Source organism: Alosa pseudoharengus, unplaced genomic scaffold (genome assembly GCF_046254945.1).
Source record: "Alosa pseudoharengus isolate Yale_2024_CS ecotype anadromous, Long Island Sound unplaced genomic scaffold, YU_APseudo_1.1 YU_APseudo_1.1_scf_11, whole genome shotgun sequence".
Lineage (NCBI taxonomy): Eukaryota > Metazoa > Chordata > Actinopteri > Clupeiformes > Clupeidae > Alosa > Alosa pseudoharengus.
Window position 1 is genome coordinate 41672004 of NW_027468576.1, and position 22492 is coordinate 41694495.

Genomic DNA, 22492 nt, shown 5'->3' on the forward strand with positions numbered 1-22492 from the left:
TGTGGATTTATATTGTATGATTTAAACTGGCATATCTTACATAGACAGTGTTGCAGAACTGTTTTTACATACAAGTTGGTTCAATATTGCAAACAACTCATATATATTATATTTGACCACGTCTGCTCGCGGACTACTTGGGATAGCTTGCGGACCACCAGTGATCCCCGGACCACACTTTGAGAAACACTGGTCTACGAATATGACAGTGGTCCATTCAAATCTTTTACTGTCTATGGTCAAATCCCAGCCGAGCTATAACTGTAGCTCGACTTACCTGTGCATATAAACATACTGACTGACAAAAAATCAGAATGAGTAATTATAACAGACGAGTAGCCCTTTGGACACACAATATTATTGGAAAATTGAGATGTGTGAAACACTATTTGACTCAAATGGTAATCAGAAATAATTTGTTATAAAAAAGACTGTGTTGACTAAAACTGACTAAGACTAAGATACTGACTAAGACTAAGATACCTTTAGTTTTCTTTTGACTAAAACTAGACTAAAATGACGAGACTTTTAGTCGACTAATACTTGACTAACAAAAATGATATTTGAATGACTAAATATGACAAAGACTAAAAAGGACATTTCGTCACAAGACTAAGACTAAATTAAAAATAGGTGACAAAATTAACACTAGTCCACCAGTGTAATCAGTAATGAAACACCATTCTACTCATCAGTAAGACCAAACTATTCCACTCATCAGTAAGACCAACAGGGTCCACCAGTGTAATCAGTAATGAAACACCAATCCACTCCTGAGTATTTACTGGCAAAAAAATAATTGACAACCATTTCGATAATCAATTAATAGGGGGACATTTGAGGACGTCATCTTGGGATTTCAAAAACACTTGATTAATTGAGAAAACAATCAACATATTGATTTTGAATGTGATCACTAGTTGCAGCTCTAAGTAGTAGCTGACATACAACCTGTACTGGCATTAACAACACCAAGGTCAGTACAATACAAGATCAAGATCAGTACAATACAAGAGCAAGGTCAGTACAATACAAGATCAAGGTCAGTACAATACAAGAGCAAGGTCAGTACAATACAAGAGCAAGGTCAGTACAGTATTTGAAGAACAACACCATGATGTATGTTCTGAACGTGTCTCCTTAGTTCCCTCAGATCTGGTCTGCTACACAGAAAACTGTGACACTGATATGAAATGTGAATTTGAGATACTAACTCCTGTCTAACGCTGACTAATGCCTTATTGAACCTTTCCCCCAGATTTGTTTTTCTCCATTTGCTTTATTGACTTTTCCCCCAGATGTGTTTTTCTCCATCTGTCTGGCTCTGATGGTGGCTAGTCTACTGGAGACTATTGTCATCACCAACATGCTGCACAACTCCAAGGATTTCCCACCAGTGCCACGCTGGCTTAGGGTCCTCGTCCTAGAGGTGATGGCACGCGTCGTCTGTCTATACCGGAAGAAAAAGGATGATGGAGTCTTCATTTTCCAAAATCAAGGTATCTGTGTGAACTGTTATGTAACTTTCCACCAGGGTCGGAATGGGAACAAAATTCGGCCCTGGCAATTTTCTCCTGGACCGGCCCACCACTGGACCGAGGACTCACACACACACACAAGCCCACTGATACCAACCACCCCCCCACACACACACACACACACAAGCCCACTGATACCACACCCCCACAAGCCCACCGATACCAAAATCGCCTCCTGATTCCCCCCATAAATAACAAACACAGAGTATTATGCTGTAGCAACTGAACCCAAACATTTAGATTTGTACCTATAGATTAGATTAGATTAGATTCAACTTTATTGTCATGTAGCAGTACAGGTACAGAGCCAATGAAATGCAGTTGACATCCAACCAGAAGTGCAAAGAAGCATTAAATACCAAGTGCAGGTAGAGTATGGTTGTATACAATAGCCTAATCACAATAACACGCGGGTCCGGGGGTGTCTCTCCGGGATTATTATGAGAAGCGGTCATATAATGATTGTCAAAGTTTTTTTGTTTTTTTTTCCCCGTCATCTTCTTCCTGAATTTTTGGTCAACGATACCCGGGACACCGGTGCACATGAAATTTGGTGGGTATGTAGCAGTGGCGGCTGGTGGTATTTTTTTTTAGTGAAGCAGTTATGAAATTATGACCCCCCCCCCACGGAAACGAACATTGTGCCTAACACACCTGCCAAAGTTGGTGAGGTTGCATGTATGAGACACACGATGACATTGAACTGTCTGCAATGGCATAAACAAAAGCTATGTTGTTTGATCAGTCAGAGAGCTCAGAGTAATTTGTTGAGAAATCAAGACCTGTTTACCACCATCTCAAAGTACAGGCCACAAATGGGGTGTAGTAGGCCTAAGACTGGACAAGACAGTAAACAAGGTTTATGTATTATTATTATAATTATTATTATTATAAGTTTGCATATTTTTGTTAGACATATTGCTTGCAAAGACTAGGCTATCTATGGCCATGCCCCCAAAAAAGAGCATCTCCACTTTAGCACTAATTAGTGACTAGGTAAGTCTCTATACTGAAAACAATACCAACTATATTTTCTGATCTTGATAAGATGGATAACACTTGGTTAGACTGTATTAGATAAGCAGTTTTTGCAGTGTAGCCTATTAATGCCAAGTTGTTGATATCCACATCTTGAAACAACAACCTTCCAATAGGCCCTATTCTAAGCTACTAATTATGCCCCATAAGCAATGTCAAATTCAGTAGCCTATTGAGACACATTCTTGCCTCTGGGATACATTATACCATGACTGCTGCTCTGGCATATGTTTGACCAACCGGTTTGTTTCTGTCACAGCCTTCCTTCTATACAGAAGTAAAAATCCACTTGACATTTGCCTCCTGATACACTGAAGAATCCTAGAATTTTTTTCTGAATCAATCAGTGTCTATTTCGTTTTTAAATGGTAGTTGAAATTTAGCTTCAAGTAGATTGTTCTGAATTGTCTTTGACAAAATTGAGGATTTAAAATGGGAAGCCAAGACGTTATAACACATCCATAACATAGGCTAATGTTATCATAACACATCAGTGAACTTACAGGATGGCTACGTTGAGAAGCTGCACTTACTAATCAATGCATAGCCTACTTGGAACAAGTTTATCCTTACCGTAGCACCCACGAACTGTGTTAATTTCACAGGAAGTCTATTGGTCTCCCCTCTGCGTTCACTCATAGGTCCTCATTTCAAAAAACTGTAAAGAATCCTGTAAATTGCGGTCAACGATGTTCATCGCCTGAAACTTCCGTCGAATCCATTTTGCTAGGACTTAGCGAGTCACTAACGTTAGCTTTGGGGAGACCGCTAGCAAGCTTTCCACCTAGCTTATGTTAGAAAACACAGAGCTACACACAATACTTCTAAATAAAACGTTCTCCCCTACACAGAAAAAAATCCGATGTACCTTACAAAATGAATGTAAAACAAACTATGTGAATGAGTTACACAATTTATAATGAAACTCTAGTGAGGTCACTAAAGGCAACTGAAAAGTGATGGCAAGCTAATGGAGACAGTGATTAGCCAGAGTGTTGCGTCAATCATATTCAACGGCAGGAAGTGTGAAATTCTGCCCAATCGGTCACTGCTTCACGGGTGGGACTTATCTGCCATAAGGATCAATTGAAACGGAAAAAATCCACGAGCCGCCTGGGGTTTCACTCGATTTACATTGAAGTCAATGGGGAAAGATATCTATGGTAGTGAAGCAAAACGAAAAGTTGGTGAAGCAGTCTGATTCACTGTAATTCTCTGTTCCACCGCGGGTGACTGATGGCGCTGTTGTCACTCACAGAATTGATTTCAGGAAAACAGTTCGTGTTAGTGACTGTATTTCTGTTTCAAAGGAGTAAAATTGGGATTATTATAAGATTTTTTTTGTGTTTTGTTTTTTACTTTTTTTTGGTGAAGCACTGCTTCACCTGTAGTCTTATAGAAGCCTCCTCTGGTATGTAGCCCCACTAGACTTTTACGGAAAAATTTCGTTTCGTCCCCGGGGGCCGCTCCCCCCCCCCGTGCTGGGCCCCCCGAACCGCAAAAAAAGCAGTTTTTCCTAAATAACTACCTGAACCGTGGCACCGAGGATAAAGAATATGGTATGTTGGTCTCAAGGGCCCACATCAACCTGGCCCATAATCACTCATTTGTGATTTGCACCCCCCGGTAAAAAATGAAAATGCAATATTATTCTGCTTTAATCGCCCCTATCTGTTCAGAACTGCACCAAATTTTATGTGTATCATTGACCTGGCATTCTCTGGTGGTATGCCAAGTTTCGTAGAATTTCATCCATGGGGGGGTCTAAAAAAAATGTTTATCGGACATGCTTGGTTTTTACTGCAGGTACGTTAATCTTATAATATCAATAAGGACCTAGGTAATGTTACCGTTAGCGTTGGTTGAGTGATGGAGGCCAATTTGATTGATTGCATTTGTAGAAAACTATAAATGCGGTTATACCAAGCAAATTGATAGCAGCAATGTAATTGTATCTTTCGACTGTCATTTGTTGCACGTGCTACAAAAATCATTCTGTGCAATGGAAGATTTACCAACGTTACACCGGTCTGATACAGTTTTGCCTATACATGCGTGAGACTGAGACGCCTGTTTATTTGTTATAAGTGCGTGCAGGGTGTGAGAGGGGAATCGATGTGCTTTGATGAAATTAAAAAGTGAAATTAAAAAGCACGTGTGTGTGAAGTATCCAAACAATGACACCTTCATTTCATTATGGCTGCTTTAGCAACACACCTTAAGCTACTGTGTAGTGGGTCCCATTTAGAAGTGGCTACTTCATTCGCGCTTTCCTTGACTCATGGAGCTGCGTGAATTTTATTACAACTTTTCGCCACGATATGGCAGTTTAAGTCCGCTTGATACTGTAAGGCGTAAGCCATTGGTTTCCAAAGGAGATTTTATTTGTGTCGCCAGCATAGCCTATTGACAATTTATGTTGTAAATAGGCCTACCTTATAAGCCTACCTGTATCTTAGGGAAGCTAACAGCTTTCTATTAGGATCTAGTTTGTTAGTTACAGTTTTGTCATAACTCCCTGATGCATTTTTGCATTTAGAATAGCCAGAGCGTGGATGTCTCAATCGGAAAATTAAACAATATCGGGTGCCTATGGACTAGGCTGGGTGAACCCAGCCTGATCTGCCCACTATTTATTTTTTGATTTCTTAAAAGATTGAGCTTGGTCTGGTGAAAGCCAGACTAGCCATGGACCTCAGTTACACAATGCAAGGGAACATGAATCAGCCTATATTTGCACGAACAATAACGGACAACAGCTCTTCAACTTTGGCCCGTTAAAATGTGTATGAACAGTCTAGCGACGCATTTCATCAAGGCCCATTTGGACATGTCAGTTATTTGCACCACTGGTTAGATGTAAAACAACATTTCGTTTCAGACTACTGTTACTTAATTTGTGCATTAACAATAACGTTTCAGACTACTGTTACTTAATTTGTGCATTGACAATAAAGTATCATATGGCAAGCCGATTGAGCATTTATTCTGATATCTTGATATCAGGCATAATTGTCATGTACATGTAAGCCATTTTTGTCAACTAGTTAACTAGTGAGCCATGTTTGTGTGAACGAGTTAAGTGAGGGGCAAAATATGCACACTAGTTAACTAGTGGGAGCCAAAAGGCTCACTAGTTAACTAGTGAACACATTTTAGCTTCACTAGTTAACTAGTGAGAGCCAGAAATGTCTAAGTTAACTAGTAAAGGCCAAAATGCATACCAGTCAGCTAGTTGAAGGCTTTTGGGTCTCACTAGTTAACTAGTGACAGCCAACAATGTGCACATGTTTACTAGTGAAGGCAAAACACCTCACTAGTTAACTAGTTGCAGTAGATCAATGTCACTAGTTAACTAGTGAACCATAAATGGCTTACTTGCTAGCTAGGTGATGGCAGCAGGCTCACTAGTTAACTAGTTGATGCATCATTGGTCCAAACTAGTTAACTAGTGAGGTCATACATGTATAGTAGTAAACTAGTTCAAGACAAAATTCACACTAGTCAACAAGTGGCGCAGAATTCAAATTAGGAGGCGGAGAATTCTGGAAATTGAGGCTTTCTATTGGCTCCCTATGTCCAAATAGAACATGACAACCAATCACAGTGCATAATTTCACAAAATCCCACCTACAACATTTGCATGTGGCACACAAGTTAACATGCTGGCCAAGTTAACTAGTGTGCAATGTCGCACTTGCATGCAAATGAAGAAGGCGGAACAAGGATTTTGATTGGTCTATTTAGGACTCAGAAACCTAGAAAACATGGCTGACTTCGTCCAGGCTGTTCTAAGAGCAAACTTTTATAAACTAAGATCGTTTGAGCATAAAAATATGTTTTGATAACAAGTCTAGTGACAAAGTTATGGTGTATTGCTGTAATCTTCGTTCAGTTAATGTTCAATCTTTAGTTTTTCAGTTATTAGTCTGAAAATCGCAATAAAACTGGAGGCATTTGTATATGGTTGCCTAGCAACAAAACGTTTCAGTAACATGAACATTGATGATAGCTTTGCTTATGTGGCAAGACTAGCTCAAGTGGTTAAGCAGCAGACGATCATGTGGGAGACCAGGGTTCAATTCCTTAGAAGTGCATGAAGTTTTTTTCTTGATCTTTGAGCTTTTAATTACTTTTGAAACCATGTGCAGTTAATGTGTACAATCTTTTGTTTTTCGGTTATTAATCAGAAAAGTGCAACTGAAATGGATGCATTTATGTCTGTGGTTGCCTAGCAACAATAAACAAAGAATAATATTAAAATCGATCCCATGAATCTTTGGTGTGGATCACTAAGAGCTCACTTGTTAAAGCATGGGGTTTCCCTGTTATTATTAAAAACCATTTTGACAGAATATGAGATACTGCATACTGCAGGCTCTGCTTTACTATGTATCTATACTGAAGTACCGTTGCAGAGCAGTGTGTCACTTTAGCCACTAGGGGCACCCATCAGGACCTGATCGCGAGGCTATGAACAGTAAATTTACATTTAGGATTCTTACATAATACCCAATAGGAGTCTTCTACCCACTCTCTCGTTAGAATTTGCATAATAGCCGTTTCAGGCATTAGTTGCATTGCATGTAAATGCAATGGACTATTATCGCTGTTCTTATTATTATTCTTCTTCCGACCAAATTCAACGTTTAATGCGACTGAAACCGCTGAACCGTCTGACCTCATTCAAAGACTCCTACAAAGCTCTTGTAACGGACAATCGTAGAATGTATTTTTCATATTTGTGAACTTTATACTTTTTGAGATATTTACGATAAAAGAGCAATAAAATCCCATAGACTTAACATTGACCGCCGTGGCGGCAACTTTTAGCATTATGACGTGACCTGCACCTGAACGCAATCAACAGCTGGTCCACTGCAACAGCTGCAATCTTTGTATCACTGGAGCTGTGAATCTTCTGAACGTTTTGGCCTGCCGTGATACTTTACTTGCTCGTAAAACTCACCTCCAGAGGCAAATTTCTCTAACTACAGACAAGGTAAGTGGTCCGATTTTTGGTATTTGACTCATTTATGTCGTCAAACATTATGTTATATAGCATTCTACTATAGGCCTAGGCTATGTATGAAATGATAGGTCACAAGTAGCCAAACTCGGTAGTTCTAACGTTAGGGGAATAGTTAACGTTAGCACTTATCCTATCCGTTGATATTTATTGCATTGCATGTAAATGCAATGGACTATTATCACTGTTCTTCTTATCTGTTATTATTCTTCTTCTTTCGTACTACGAAAGGTGGATAGGTTTTAACCGAGGTATGCTGCCATGGCAATTTACGCTGCATCTCAAACCTGCTCCGACCAGGTTATGTTCTTGGTTAACCCGAGGTTTCTGTTAACCACACCCTTTACAGTATGCTGAACATCTGAGCAAGAATAAATCGGACATATAGTAGGCCTAATTAATTAAAATCACCATTTTTACAAACGTATTGAATTGAATGTCATATTACTGTACCCTGCACATAAAGGCTACACATTTCCACAGCACCAGAATCCGACCGAATGCCTCCCTCAACCCCCTCCATAATCGGCCTTCCACTATTATTTGCGATGGCCAACTCCTGCTACTGTAAAACACTCTGGTGCCTTACAGTAGTGTTCAAAGACACCTTTTTCTTGTTAGCTGTAAAACAGAGGCCAAGTGAAGGCTATAAGCATAGGCCTACAGGTTTTTTTTATAATTAAGAAATATTAATGCAAGCTATGACTATATAAACCACTATTCTGAATAATGTGTTTGTGTTTCATTTTCACCTGCTGCCATGTGCGTTGGGCAATGGTGTTGCATCTGAAATGTTCACAGGATTAGGCATAGGCTACACTAAATCAGTCAATGGGGCTACTTAAACATTCAATTATCCTTATTACTGTAATCTATATGCCCACTTCTAAATTGTGTTGCATCTGTAGGCATTTCTATGAACTCAAAATAAATAAGCAATTTAATTATTTAAACTCATTAAATACATTCCGCAAGCTATTAATCCTCCGTATTTGAAGAACATGTGGACATAAAACTTTACTTTTAGGCATTTAGGCTACCCGATCTGCAATACGTTGCCAACAGCCTTGCCTTGCTTTGTTCACTGCCGACGTATTTGATTTTTGTCGTAGAGTGGGTTTTAATTCCTCATAACTTGTCATAATAATTGTGCATTCCTCATCTGTAAAATAAGGTGAACGCGTCATCACTGAAAGTGGTGATTTGCGCTGCAACCCGCCCCTTTTATGTGAACGCGCACAAACTCCAATGAGGTTAACCCCGGCTCAACAAATCAACTTCATAATCAGCGTCGTAGTACCGATTAACACCACTTAAGATAACCAGGTTTTGTCAACCCCGGTTTAACAAAGTAACCCTGGGTTACATCTGGGTAGGTTAATCTCCCTTCGTAGTACAGGCCCCAGTAGCTTGATGGTGCAACAACTGTATTGTAGGCCTGCTCTACCTTTTTTAATTGTCCTAGAATTGTTGAGAGAATTGTTTAAAAAGCTTAAAACTGTTTACCATGTTAGTCGTTAGGTTATAATGTGTCAGCCTAATGTAATGTAACAACTTCACTTAAATACCTTAGTTGTACTGAACAATTGCAGACATTCCTTGTTTTGGTATAACTGTTAAACTTGTTTACTTTTGCCTTTTAGGTTCCAGACCAGACCAGAGGTGATGACCGTGTATGACATTACGTGTGTGCCTGTCTGTGTGCACACCTGTCAACAATACATCTCTGACAATGTTGCTAGCAACATACCTACTAACATACATTCTTACAAACATGTGACCATATCTCAACATATCTGTGCACATACCATTTAACCATACTGAGACTTATCTGAGATCTACACTGAGACATTCTGAGAAATATATTGTGTGAGGACTATACTCACTAACTATATGGAACATGTATACCTGTGAATCATATTTGTCAACCATTCATACCTTTGAATCATACCTGTGCTGTAACATCTGTGAAACATAGCTGTGCTGTTAGACCTCTCTTTTTAGACCTGAGCTGTGCTGTGTGAAAAATAAGATTCTAACCTAAGTTCTGTCTAAAACTGATCATCTGAAGGGCTGACTCTTTTATTCTTCATTGTATATATCACCATCAAATTTGACCTAATACCATTAACTGAGGCCTCTAGCTGTTGCTGCCAGTTCAGAGTTACCACTGATAAATAGATCTGTCTTAGGATAATATGATTGGCATTATCAAGTTCTGTGTATATAATATATATATATATATATATATATATACACAACTGTTATTTTTACTTCAAGCTTACATTGGTAAGTGTTCATTAGTGTATTCTGAGTATCATTCTGCCGTATTAAAACAAAGAATGTTGATCAATATTGAATTGACCATTTATTTTTACTGACTGTCATATACTCTAAGCTAACATCTAACCAAGTAAGTGGTTTTCAAGAATACTGTAAGACTGTGTAATCTGAATAATCATACTGTAAGTAATATAATGTTATACACAGCAGCTTTTTTGCATTTACATGCAATGGTAATTCCCTGGAATTGCATTTTCTAGTTAACTAGTGAGCTGCTTCACTGCCACACATGCAAACTAGTAAGACTTCAATTGTTCCACTAGTTAACTAGTGGACAAAAACGGTCAGCTTGTTTCTCTTTTTAGGTGTAACTAGTTAACTAGTGAACAAAATATACATGCCACTAGTTAACTAGTAAGGCCCACAACACCCTCACTAGTAAACTAGTGGGTATTCTGGCCTTTACATGTTAACAAGTGACCATTTTGGCATCTAACTAGTTAACTAGTGGGGCTGAACTGGCCTTCACTAGTTAACTAGTGGGTATTTTGGGGCACACTAGTAAACTAGTGACACTTTTTGCACTTCACTAGGTAACTAGTCGAATGGAAATTGCCATCACTAGTTCACTAGTGAGTGTTTTGGTGCACACTAGTAAACTAGTGACACTTTTTAGACCTCACTAGTTAACTAGTGGGCATTTGTGTCTTCACTAGTTAACTAGTGAGCAGTTCTGCCTTCACTAGTTTACATGTAAGTGTCACATTGAAGTCACTAGTTTACTAGTTAAAGTTCCTTTGGCCAGCATGTTAACAAATGTTGTGGGTGGGATTTTGTGAAATTCTGGGCTGTGATTGGTTGTCATGTTCTCAGAAACAGGGAGCCAATAGAAAGCCTCAATTTCCAGAATTCTCCGCCTCCTAATTTGAATTCTGCGCCACCAGTTGACTAGTGTGAATTTTGTCTTGAACTTGTTTACTAGTATACATGTATGACCTCACTAGTTAACTAGTTTGGACAAATGATGCATCAACTATTTAACTAGTCAGCCTACTGCCATCACCTAGCTAGCTAGTCAGCCATTTATGGTTCACTAGTTAACTAGTGACATTGACCTACTGCAACTAGTTAACTAGTGAGGTGTTTTGCCTTCACTAGTAAACATGTGCACATTTTTGGCTGTCACTAGTTAACTAGTGAGACCCAAAAGCCTTCAACTAGCTGACTGGTATGCATTTTGGCCTTTACTAGTTAACTAGTGGACATTTCTGGCTCTCACTAGTTAACTAGTGAAGCTAATATGTGTTCACTAGTTAACTAGTGGGCATTTATGCTGTCACTAGTTAACTAGTGTGCACAAACATGGCTTACTAGTTAACTAGTTGACAAAAATGGCTTGCATGTTGGCCTGATATCAAGATATCAGAATAAATGGCCAAGCGGCTGGCCAAATTACATAGAAGTTAACAAGTGGGAATTTGACATTCAGTAGTCAGCTAGTAAACATTTTTGTACCTTACTAGTTGACCAGTAAAATATAGAAGTCTTTAAACTAGTTAACTAGTGCACATTTCAGTGTCCACTAGTTAACTAGTGAACATGCTGAGCATTACTAGTTAACTAGTAAGATATGAAACATATGAACTAGTTAACTAGAGAGAATTTGGGCCTTACTAGTTAACTAGTGAGCATTTTGGCTGTCACTAGTTAACTAGTTAACTAGTGGACAGAAATGGCTTGCATGTACATGACAATTATGCCTGATATCAAGATATCTGAATAAATGCTCAATCGGCTTGCCATAGTATCACATGAACTAAAGATGACTAAAATCTTATGTAGAAGAAGAAACATTCACAAAAAATCCATCCATCCAAAAATGACCTTTGTTTTTGATAGCTGTTGAAAACGGCATGGAACTGACAGAGATGTTTTTGTTTAAAAATAAATAAATAACATTATGCTGATACCTTTTGCTTTTCCCAAATACAATGTAGCCTACAGGTGTAAGTGACCTTTCATCAATCCAGTTGCAATGGATGAACTGTGATGAACTGCCCTACTTGTGATTGTTTAGAGATTTTAAAGGTTTCATAACAATGCTACATCTTCTTTGGCTATTCTACAATCTATTCACCTTTTCAGCTAGCCTAGAAATCTAGACGCGCCCCTAGCGGCAGCAAATTAGATTTGCTGCCAGGGCTAGTCTAGCAACTCTCCGTTGGCTTGTGAGCTCCAGAAATCGAAACTTAATCAGGACATTGAAATCGTGTATAGAGTCGTTTGGTGGGCTTAACATAATGATTGATGGCAGAGTTGCAACGGTTTGGCTTGAATTCCCTGCTACTTGAAAACAAATATCCTATTGCGTCTTATTGCGTGCAGAGGGAATTTGAAAGACAACTGATTATCCCGCCCCTCGGACTGAGCACTGCGAACGGTGAGTACCCTGACCCTACATTTTAATGTGGGTCTGGCTCGCCAGGCTACTTTTCAGCACCAGTAGGCTACTTTCTGTGCAGCCGCACACACACACTCAGGCATGCCAAACAAGCATACACAAAAGTTTCAAGAGTGGGGGATGGAGTAAAAGATGGAGACATTGAACTGTGATTTATTTTCGCGGAACGGATGTACAGGACTGAGCGGCGGTCATATTTTGTATCGCTATGCGGTACATCTAGTTTTTTTTTTTTTTTAATTCTGGTTGCTAATCACACCATTTTAAAGGGATTTGAGAGGGACAGGTTTCAGGAATAGGCTACTAAAAACAAACTAGAAACACAACCACAGCCTTTATTTGGTGCAAATCATCTCCTTTACTTTCTTAGTCCATGATTCACATTAACTGTAGGCTGTCACCACAAGTGCATACTAAACGTTTTTGCCCAAGTTTGTGTGCTGTCGCCACATTTGCAAAATTACCTTCGTTACTAACCTATCAGTTGATAACCACATTTTTTTCCCTGCACCGATTTGCGATTGATTGTGCATCTAATGTAATACTCGGTGGAGAGACTTCGTAGTTTTTTTGATGTTGACAGACAAACCGCACTACAATAGCCTACATGGTGCAGTAAATGGAAGCTCTTGGTAGCGCGTAAATAAATAACTTTAAAAAAAGTTATGTTGGACCGGCCCACCGGGCATTTGCCCGGTTGTACAGATTGCCAGTCCGAGCCTGCTTTCCACGATTGTCCAGTCATTGTACATCATAGTGATTTGTTGTCACCATGATATCTGTTGTTTTTCCTATATTTTGCTTTGGATAGAAGTGTCAAAATGGCAAATACATAACCATAGTAACTGTATGATCCCATTGACATATTTTCTCAGCCAGTGTTGTGGAGACTAAAGCTGGTGCTGATGCAGTGGACCAGTCCCCTGCTAAAGACACGGCCAGTGAGACGGTGCTGGAGCTGAGGGAGCTGAGGCGACACGTCCAGGCCATCCATCGGCACGTGTCCAAGGGCTCTCAGCCGGACCACAAGACAGAGGAGTGGATCCACATTGGCCACGTCGTCGACCGCTTCCTGTTCATCTCCTACGCCATCTTCATCACCGTCAGCTTCATCACCATCATCGTCATATGGATCCACTGGGACAATGTTTAGTTGCCAGAGCTCACTCAGTGTGTGCTCAAAACCATTTGTTTGCCAGAGCTCACTCAGTGCGTGCTCAAAACCATTTGTTTGCCAGAGCTCAGTGTGTGCTCAAAACCATTTGTTTGCCAGAGCTCACTCAGTGCGTGCTCAAAACCATTTGTTTGAAGTAGTTTGTCTTGTTAAATTAGATTATTATAGCCTTCATTTATTGTTGAATGACATAAAAACATGCATACATTGATCATTGAATGATATAAAAACATGCATACATTGATCGTTGAATGACAAAAACATGATATAAAAACATGCATACATTGATCGTTGAATGACATAAAAACATGATATAAAAACATGCATACATTGATCGTTGAATGACAAAAAAACATGACATAAAAACATGCATACATTGATGTTATGACATGCCACTGCAGAATCTGTTTTCGAAACTGAATAAATACTAATTATTCTAGTATATAAATTCTAATGGTTCTAGTATATAAATACTAATGGTTCTAATATATAAATACTAATTGTTCTAGTATATAAATTCTAATGGTTCTAGTATATTAAGTTAGATTAATGTATGATTGCTATATAGACACATGTACTACCCATGATAATAATCATAAATTGATTAACAACAAAACAAACGTTTCCAATTAATTTTGTAATTAATAGAAGATGAGATACTTCCACATAAATAGAGTAGGATCCATGAATATGAACCCATTTTGTAGTTAATAGAAGATAAGATACTTCCACATAAATAGAAGTAGGATCCATAAATATGAACCCATTCATGGATTAATACACCAGATGTAATTTAAGATGTGAAGATAGTTCAAAACAAGCCACAATACAAATACACAAACATGATTTAAAAACAAGCCACAATACAAATACACAAACATGATTTCTGCTCACCAATTAAAGGTGTGACATTATGAGAGAGATGTTTGCAGAAAGGCGTAGATGGAAAAAAAAAAAATCACATTGCAGTTGCTTATCACTAAGGGAAAATATCTTTATGCTTGAGTCGTTACTGCAGGTGTTAAAAAACATGTAGGCTTGTATGCTGTTACCAGCGGTTTCCTAAGGAGTTTAAGCAGCCACCTGTAGGAGACTGGTGGGTTAAAAACTGACACGGGAAGCTTTCTCAGGGTTTTTATATGAACAAGGAGCAAATAAGGGTAAAGTCAAGATAAAGCAGTTAAAGTTAAAGCAAAATAAAGTTTGACTGGCAGGATGGGACCTTCCCGTGGTCACCTGTTCACATCCTGTATCTTTCTGCTGACAGGTAAGTTCATTTCCCCTTGGGGATCAATAAAGTATCTATCTATCTATCTATCTATCTATCTCTATCTATCTATCTATCTATCTATATCTGGTACTGCTCTTCATCAGTCACTCTGTGAGACACAGCTCATATATGGAGTGTATTTCGCTCTGTTCCGTTAGAGAGCAGACAGCTCACATATAGAGTGTATTTCTCTCTGTTCCGTTAGAGAACAGACAGCTCATATATGGAGTGTATTTCGCTCTGTTCCGTTAGAGAACAGACAGCTCACATATGGAGTGTATTTCGCTCTGTTCCGTTAGAGAACAGCCATTTCATAGAAACCAGACGTTTTGATGAAAAGAGATGATGGTATTTGTGAGACACAGCTCACATAAGGAGACTCTCACTGTGTTCCCTCAGAGAACAGACATTTCATAGAAACCAGACGATGAAAAAAGATGATGGTATTTCTTGGTTCACTTTTCATATAGTACAGTGTGTATGCATGAATATCCTCTTATTCATTTATTCTGCTATTCTCGTGACTTCAAATTTCTTGATTTTGAACCTGGCGTATTCTTTAAATCAAAAGAGGAGATGCTTCAGTCCTATAATTAATTTGTATTAGCTGACCTTTTATAATTAATTTGTATTAGTTGACCTTGTATAATTAATTTGCATTAGTTGACCTTTTATAATTAATTTGTATTAGTTGACCTTTGGCTGTGTCCTCTCCCTCAGTGTGTGTGTGCCTCTGTGAACTGAGTTGTCGTGAGGGTCACAGCGGACCTACTTACGAGTCGCTCCAGGACGTGTTTGACAGAAAAAACTTCAGACCAGCGGTTAATCTCAGCAACCCGACCATCGCCAACATCTCCTTCACTCTCTATGCCGTGCTTGGTGTGGTGAGTGACTGCTGAGTGATGGCGTGTGCTTCAGTGGACATGTAGTATGTTGTACCAGCATGGCATCTGTGACTCAGCTGATGGGTTTATGATTTGGCTTTACGTTGGCTTTACGTTGTTCACCAGTAAGGGCTGTCTGTGACGTCTGTGACGATGTGAAGGGAATCTCTGGAGTTCAACAGAGCACTGCTGCACCACCAGGCTGCTTTCAGTCTTACTGTAGCGTTTAGTATAATAAATGCTCGATGTATGTTAGTTAATATTGTGATGTATCTTAGTTAATATATTGTGATGTATGTTAGTTAATATATTGCGATGTATCTTAGTTAATATATTGCGATGTATTTTAGTTAACATATTGCTTACTGTTATTGTGTATTGTCATGATGTTGTAATCTGCTTTGGATAAAGGTGTCTGCTCTGAGCCATACCCCTGGTAAACCTGCCATAACAGCCAATCATGTTGGAGAATTCAAAGCAGAGCAGTCCTCTTTACAGAATATCCCCAGATTACAGAATATTCCCAGATTCCTAGTATCCAGTCCAGATTCCTAGTTCCTCTCTCTGGAGTTCTGACCAGGGAAAAGCGGCAGAATTGTGCTCAGTAAAACCATCTCTATGTTGATCTGGACATAAGTACTGGACAAAGGTAAACATAGAACCATAACTTTTGCCTTATCTGACCATATCTTACAGAATGAGAAAACACAGATCCTCACTACGTTCCTCTGGCTTAGACTTGTAAGTAGGAACTGCACCCAGCTTGAACCATACAAGCCATGTATTGCACATTGCATGTATTGAGTTCACACTCGTAACCGTACTGTGTGTGTGTGTGTGTGTGTGTGTGTGTGTGTGTGTGTGTGTGTGTGTGTGTGTGTGTGTGTGTGTGTCTTTTCCCGTCATAGTACTGGTTCCATGAGTTCCTCATATGGGATCCTCACAAATGTGACGGTGTCACTAAAATCTCCCTCCCGGTGAAGGATCTCTGGATGCCTGACATCATCGTATATGAATTGTGAGCTTCTCTGTATCCTTATTTCATCTCACAGAGAGAGAAGTGGCAGTGCTTTACTCACGTTGTGTGTGTGTGTGTGTGTGTGTGTGTGTATCCTTTCTGTTTGGTTCAGCGTGGATGACGACGTGTCCCAAGCCTGCCCGTTTGTGTATGTCAACCACACGGGGCACATACGCTACGACCGCATGCTGAGGCTTGTGAGCGCCTGCAACCTGGAGATATTCAGCTTCCCTTTTGACATCCAGAACTGCACCTTCACCTTTGGGTCCTACATGCACACAAGCAAGTGGACACACACATACACACACACACACAAGTGGACATTACAGTCTCTAAAGACACACACACACACACACACACACACACACACACACAAGTAGACATTACAGTCTCTAAATACACACACACACATACACACACAAACACACACACAAGAGGACATTACAGTCTCTAAAGACACACACACACACACACACATACACACACACACACCCACCACCATGGCCTACTGCTCCGGGATTAGTGTGTGCTTCACCTCACTGTGTGTTCACTGTGTGCTGTGTGTGTTTCACTAATTCACGGATTGGGATAAATGCAGAGACCAAATTTCCACACGGGATCAAAAGAGTATATACTTATACTTACTTATACACATACACACACACACAAGCAAGATGGAATGCCATTTTCCTCATCAACCAAATCAAGTGGAATCAAGCTCTTATTGTGCACATGCCAGATGACTGTCATACTGTACATTTGTATTTGTTTCTCATGGATAACTGTACAACAATCGCCTGGCAACAATCGCCTGGCAAACACACAAATCTGAGAGTTCATTGCATTCAACAGAGAATTGGTGTGGTCTTAGCCAAGCTAGTCCAACCCATAATCTACACTTTGGTTTGGTCTTAGCCAAGCTAGTCCAACCCATAATCTAGACTTTAGGCGAGTCCTTTCCCATAATCTAGACTTTAAGCGAGTCCTTTCTTATAATCTAGACTTTAAGCATGTCCAACCCATAATCTAGACTTTAAGCGAGTCCTTTCCCATAATCTAGACTTTAAGCAAGTCCTTTCCTTCCTCTTTCCTCCTCCTGTCCTGGTGCTCAGTAAAGGACGTGAGGGTGAGCCCGGCCCTGTCCTTTGCGGAGATGTCGGGGAACTCAAAGCAGTACCTAGAGGCCAGTGGTGAGTGGGAGCTGGTGGTCATCCTGGGGGAGTCCAGCATCCTGCAGTTTGGGATCGACGAGTGGGACATCATCACATTCTGGGTAAAAAAGAGAATGAAAGACTAAATAATACATTATGTTTGGATTTTTACATCTACAGGTTTATTTATTAGACTTTAAACCCAGCTCTATGTTCATGCTATCTATCCCCATGTTCATATCTATCCCCATGTTCATGCTATCTATCCCCATGTTCATATCTATCCCTGTTCATGCTATCTATCCCCATGTTCATGCTATCTATCCCCATGTATGGTTGATGGGAGGGCCTTGGTGGTATCAGCACTTTGCTGTACCAGTTCAACCACTTAAATATTAGCAACAAGGCTTCCATGTAGCTAATTCCATATTGGTAATTGAACAGACATAAGCCTTCTGTAAATGTGTCTGTAATGAACAGACATAGGCCTACTGTAAATGTGTCGGAAATGAACAGACAGGCCTTCTGTAAATGTGTCTGTAATGACCAGACATAGGCCTTCTGTAAATGTGTCTGTATGTACAGTGCAACCAGAAAGTTTTCAGACCCTTTCAAGTTTTCCACATTTCGTTATGTTTCAGACTCATCTTAAAATGGATTCAATTCATTTTTTTCTCAACAATATACACACTACAATACTCCAGAAAAAAGTCAGGTGTTTGGAGTGTTTTGTAAATTTGTAAGAAATAAAAGATTACAAAGATAATAAAATACCCTTTGTTAAGACGCTTGCAAGGAACTCTGGAAGGCCCTTCGTCCCGGATTACTCAGTTTGGCTGAGCGGCCAGATGTAGGAAGACTGTTGGTTGCTCCAAACTTTTCCAGTTGAGAATGATGGAGGCTATCGTGCTCTTGGGCACTTTCAATGCTGCAGACATTTTCATGTATCCTTCCCCAGATCTGTCTTGACACAACCCTGTCTTGCAGGTCTACGGACAATTATCTCGACCTTGTGGCTTGGTTTTCACTCTGACATACACATCAACTGTGAGACCTTATATAAACATAATGTAGCGATCTGAGATCTCACCCACAGACAAGAATCACCTTTGGCCAGGACGGCCATTTATTAGAACAGGCATCAATGCAAAACACAGACAGACTCAGACAACTACATAGGGCAACACAGGGGTAGTCTCAGCCGCACATGTAACACACAATAAGGGTTTACCACACACATCAACACGAGGATAAACACATGAGTTACAACCAAAGAGACTAACACGCTAACAAATACACAACATGGTAAACGCAAATACAACTACTATAACCGACATTACACATTATAGCATATACTCACACTGCATTCTTGGAGACACTCATTCAACATCAGACATGTACATCCACCGATGCTACAATAATGTCCAGTGAATTCATTTAGGCACAGGTGGACTCCAATCAAGTTGTAGAAGCATCTCAAGGACCATTGATAGAAGTAGGATGCACCAAAGCTCAATAGCAAGCATGGCTAGTCTAGCAACTCTCCGTTGGCTTGTGAGCTGGAAAAATTAAACTTCTATCAGGCCAATCAAAATTGTGTATAGAGATTTTAGACGGGCTTAACATAATGATTGATGGCAGAGTTGCAACGGTTTGGCTTGAATTCCCTGCTACTTGAAAACAAAGAAGATAAATGTTGCTGTTGGCGAACAGCGTGACACGAGTTAAGCTTTTTTTTTTTTTAGTTGGCAAAAGTTTGAACTAGCCAACTAGCTCCGCTGGTGGGAAAACGCATGGGACTCATAGCGCTGTCCTATTGCGTGCAGAGGGAATTTGAAAGACAACCGATTATCCCGCCTCTCGGACTGAGCACTGCCAACAGTGAGTGCCCAGACCCTACATTTTACATTCTACAGGCTAGCTTGGAGGAGTGGTAATGCAGTTATTTGACTGATGTTTTGAAACGTCACTTTTTTCTCTGTTTAGTGGTTATTGTATTCCTTGGGAGTGTATAATGCATAACACTGGTTGCCCACATTGCATGACATTGCACCCCCTGTAGGTGGTGATAAAAAGACGGCCTATCCTGTATGTGGTCAACCTCCTGATCCCCAGCTCCTTCCTCATGGTCATCGACATCCTGTCCTTCTACCTGCCGCCCCACAGTGTGGACCGTGCCTCCTTCAAGATGACCCTCATCCTGGGCTACACAGTCTTCCTGCTCATCATGAACGACCTGCTGCCCAGCACAGCAAACGGAACACCCATCATAGGTCAGAGCATCAGCGCACAGCAGCAATTCAGATGGACTCAGTCTTTGTGAAGGGGACTTTAAGTACAAGTACATTTATTTATAAAGCACATTTAAACAAAGCGTTCACTCACAAAAGTGATGTACAAAATAAAACTAATGATATAATAAACAGATAAATACAGATATAACGGACTAGAATGGCCAGGGAATAAGGGTGGAGTTAAAGCAACACCAAAGAGTTTTTTGTACCTTAAAATAATGTTTCCAAAATTGTTTCTGTGGTTCATCAACTCGTAACAGGGTGAACGGCACTTCTGCATTTGTTTGCGGTCCTCTATCGGCTATAACCGCACTATGTAAGTTTGCCAGATCGGGTAGCGGATCTGTAGTTCGATGGAATGAGACATAAGAAACTACAAATTTGACCTGCATGATGTCGCAATAGCCTACTTTCATAAAATCATGCAACATATTCTACCTTGTCTATGGACATCGTTATTTACAAAGCCGTTGGATAAACAAATTGCATGCGTGCGACAGAGGAAAAGTTCTTTGGTGTTGCTTTAAGAGTTTAAGCCTATACCGTAATTGAAAGCAGAGATGTAGTTAGGGAAAGTTAGGCTTTTTTCCCCCAATCTGCAAAAACATTTCTTACCAATAGCTTTTTTTACTATGTGTTCCTATAGGTGTCTAGTAACACCTCCCAATTTATCCACGGCCAAATCCTCGGGGAAACACCTGGAGAGCCCATTAGGTTTGGGGTGCCCAGAGAGACTGGGCGAAAATAATGAAAACATTTTGTGTTGACCAATATTAGCTTTTGAGATGTCTAACTAGGGGTTTTTAGGGGTGCTGAATCTATCCCAGCCATTAGTTTTGAGTAAAAATTACTCCAAGTCCATAAAAAAATCCATAACAAGTGGTTTTATTGAACAATTACAAAACTAAATTTTCTTAATCAGTTTAAAATTTAACAAACCTCATCCCTCAACTCCCCTGCACTTCCTCACTCCTGTTATCTTCTGGCTGGTTGATGTTCTGGCAAGAGTTACCATGACAGTTCCAACAAGCAGAAATACAGTTGACTCCTTGCTTTTTACAGCAGCACCTGAGAGTGTCACAGACGCCTGCACAGTTGCAGCTGACAAACTTCAGAAGGTAGTCTGGTGCAATGGGATCTGGTGTGACTGGTGCATAATCATGTTCTCCTTGTTTCTATTCACACTCAAGGACATCTAGTGATGGATTTTGTAGCAGTAGCCAATCTCTGGTCTGGAGATATGCCCGCAGAGAGTGCTATAGTGTATGCTGCACCTCCTGTAGTCGGAGGTAGTTTCTAAGGCTTGACACTAGTTATGTTGTCCTCATGAGTTTTACATGTTGCTCACTGTCTACCCTCAATGTTGAACACTCTTTTCTCTCTCTATCTATCTCTCTCTCACACACACACACACATGCACATTGACTCTCTCACAAACACATTCACAACCACACACACACATCTATGCACATTGACTCTCTCACAAACACATTCACAACCACACAAACACATATGCACACACTTACAAATAAAGTTCACACCTTCACTGATACTGCCTCTCCCTCTCTCTCACACACACGCACAAATACACACACATGCAAAATGTCCTTTCTCACACACACCATGTTGAGACAAAACTATCTGTGATTATAGTACCAGTGTGTTACACGCAAAGTGTGTGTGTGTGAGAGAGAGTCCAATGCGGAGAGTGGACGGTGATCAACAAAATGTAAAACTCATGAGGATTAATTGAGTTAATATTTTTGTAAATATGTTATTATGTCTTTTCATGGGACAACACTGAAGAGATGACGCTTTGCTAGAATGTAAAGTAGTCAGTGTACAGCTTGTATACAGTAACAGTGTAAATTTACTGTCCCCTCAAAATAACACAACAAGCAGCCATTAATGTCTAAACCGCTTGTGAGTACAACCCTGAAGTGAAAGTGAAAATGTCCAAATTGGGCCCAATTAGCCATTTTCCCTCCCCAGTGTCATGTGACTTGTTACTGTTACAAGTTCTCAGGTGTGAATGGGGAGCAGGTGTGTTATCGCTCTCACACTCTCATACTGGTCACTGGAAATTCAACATGGCACCTCATGACAAAGAACTCTCTGAGGTTCTGAAAAAAATAATTGTTGCTCTACATAAAGATGGCTAGGATATAAGAAGATTGCCAACACCCTGAAGCTGAGCTGCAGCACGGTGGCCAAGACCATACAGCGGTTTAACAGGACAGGTTCCACTCAGAACAGGCCTCGCCATGGCCGACCAAAGAAGTTGAGTGCACATGCTCAGCGTCATATCCAGATGTTGTCTTTGGAAAATAGACGTACAGTGGGCATCGCTTT

General features: G+C 40.1%; 2 protein-coding genes across 2 annotated transcripts in view; both read left to right on the forward strand.

Moving 5' to 3' along the window:
- Positions 1–13502, forward strand: part of LOC143114150 (5-hydroxytryptamine receptor 3C-like) — a 49690-nt gene extending 36188 nt beyond the window's left edge. The window contains exons 8-9 of the mRNA XM_076275633.1: positions 1299–1499; positions 13225–13502. Of these exons, the coding sequence (XP_076131748.1) occupies positions 1299–1499; positions 13225–13502 (479 nt within the window). The remainder of the gene's footprint in view (positions 1–1298; positions 1500–13224) is intronic.
- Positions 13503–14738: 1236 nt separating this feature from the next.
- LOC143114158 (5-hydroxytryptamine receptor 3A) overlaps positions 14739–22492 on the forward strand; it is a 29731-nt gene continuing 21977 nt past the window's right edge. The window contains exons 1-7 of the mRNA XM_076275645.1: positions 14739–14790; positions 15514–15677; positions 16374–16418; positions 16586–16695; positions 16808–16977; positions 17808–17968; positions 19909–20119. Coding sequence (XP_076131760.1) covers positions 14739–14790; positions 15514–15677; positions 16374–16418; positions 16586–16695; positions 16808–16977; positions 17808–17968; positions 19909–20119 — 913 coding nt within the window. The remainder of the gene's footprint in view (positions 14791–15513; positions 15678–16373; positions 16419–16585; positions 16696–16807; positions 16978–17807; positions 17969–19908; positions 20120–22492) is intronic.